The sequence below is a fragment of the Pteropus vampyrus genome, unplaced genomic scaffold (assembly GCF_000151845.1).
Source record: "Pteropus vampyrus isolate Shadow unplaced genomic scaffold, Pvam_2.0 Scaffold85, whole genome shotgun sequence".
In the NCBI taxonomy this organism is placed as follows: Eukaryota; Metazoa; Chordata; class Mammalia; order Chiroptera; family Pteropodidae; genus Pteropus; species Pteropus vampyrus.
In genome coordinates this window covers 556,496-558,445 of record NW_011888866.1, presented here as the reverse complement: position 1 = coordinate 558,445, position 1,950 = coordinate 556,496, and the positions used below count along the sequence as shown (strand labels likewise).

General features: G+C 51.3%; 1 protein-coding gene across 1 annotated transcript in view; it reads right to left on the bottom strand.

Annotated features, from left to right (window-relative positions):
• Positions 1 to 572, bottom strand: part of MTFMT (mitochondrial methionyl-tRNA formyltransferase) — a gene marked incomplete at its 3' end in the record, with an annotated part of 19,334 nt that extends 18,762 nt beyond the window's left edge. The window contains exon 1 of the mRNA XM_023532576.1: positions 337 to 572. Coding sequence (XP_023388344.1) covers positions 337 to 557 — 221 coding nt within the window. The remainder of the gene's footprint in view (positions 1 to 336) is intronic.
• Positions 573 to 1,950: the final 1,378 nt, after the last annotated feature.

Sequence of the window (1,950 nt, the reverse complement as noted above, 5' to 3'; positions counted from 1 at the left end):
ACCTTTCTGGGCTCCTTACCTTACACGCAAAACCGGTAGGGAGGTGTGGGGACTGGACGGAGGTGATGTATACACACGGCTAGCATGGGCTTGGCACCCCGGGATGCCCGCTAGCCCATAGACAGGGCCTGGAGTGTAGGGTGTAGACCGGACGGACCAGGGGAGGGAGGTGGGTGCCGTGCAGCTTCCGGGCGCCCGGAGACGCCGAGATCTGGGCCTGCACCCCTCCGGCGCCGCTATTTTCCCCATCGGGAGTCCAAACCGTCGGGGCCGCCCTCAGAGGCTGGACATCGGCGCCCTCAGTAGCTGGGCCCCCCCAAACCCCGGCCTCGGTACCTGGCGGCGTGCAGAGCCCGCAGCGTCTCGCGGGCGAAATGGTCTGTGCCAAAGAAGAGCACCCGCCAGGGCGGCTTTTCGCGGACTCGGGGGCCTCGGCCGTCCTCCCCACCAGGAGACCCGCCGAGCCAGGCCAGCGCTCGCCACCCGGGACTTGGTCTCCGGCCCGCGCCGCCACCCGCTGGCAGGGGCCCCCAGCAGCGCCGCACCAGCACCCACATCTCCTTTGCCGGCTGGCCTACCTCGCGCAGGCGCGTCGTAGTGAGCGTGCCCGAGTCAGGCCCGAGGGGCGGGGCCGAGGAGGAACTCCCCGGAGGGGCGGGGTCTGTCAGCGACTGGGAGCGGGCCTATCAGGTTGGGGGCGTGGCCGTCTTGTTGGAGCTGATAAAGGAACTTGTAGGTTCAAGAGCGTGCAAGAGCCTGTGATTTTTGTTGCATTTATTTGCACGATTTAGCCAATCTCTCAAAAACTCTTTTGGGAACAAATCTTTCGTGTTTTCAGAAAATAAATTCCCATTCATTTACATAATTCTGTGTCATTTTCTCAGCTATTATGGTAACTGATATTTACTGCGTATTTACTACATGCCACGCTTTGGCTAAGCATTTTATATTGATTAGTTCAGTTAAATCTCATATCAACCATACCAGGTGGATATTATTACAACCATTTTACTGAAGAGAATCTGAAGCTCAGCGAAGTTAATTATCCAGCTAAGTTCCTCACAGCTAGCCCATGTAGCTCCAAAGTGCAATCCTAACCACAGCAATGGCCTTCACAGCAATCTTACATACTAGGAAAGGTCAGTGTCCCCATTTTGCACCTTAGGAAACTGAGGCTCAATTACTTGCTTGTAATCACTCAAGTGAATCAAAGGCCCTACTCTATCCCTTACCTTGTGGGTTCTTTTGCACAGAGGGATCCCATAGAGGAGATTCTTAGGGAAAATAGGTAGGGGAAGCTGTGCTTAGAAGATCTCTAAGGACCTTTGGGGGTTAGGTTCTTTATTCCTAAAGCCCATGCAGTGGCCTTCTCCTTGAATGTGGTCACACATCTTGGCTATAGAAAGGAGACCAGATTCCTTTCTAATCTCGCTCTTACCGCCTTTCTCCATCACACAGTCCTAGACCCAGTGACATTTGACCAGTCCTTTCCCTTAAATTATGAGCTCTGCACATCCCTGCTTTTTTGCCTTTGCTCATGCTCTTCTTCCTAGGCTACCTCTCCACCTCTCTTCTTCTGTAAATACTATCCATTCTTCAATACCAAGTTCAGACATCCTCTCTGAAACCTTGAGTTGGATTTATTGTCTTTATCCATGTGCCCTTTAATGCCTTGTGGGGACTTCTGCTTCTCACAGTTGGGAGTTATTGAAGGAAGTCATCTCATGTATGTCTAGTCAATGATAAGTTCACCTGTGTGTTGAGTAGAAAGAGAGATGCAAAGAGAGACTGTATTTCCAGTGATTCTGCTGATCTGATCATATATGAGAAGGAAAGTGAGATGGGACCCCAAACCTTGTATCCTTCAACTAAATTCTCCTTCAATATCCTCTATGAGAGTAAGTGGAATATGATTCTAATATTTTTAAAAACAGTACTTTTCCATACATC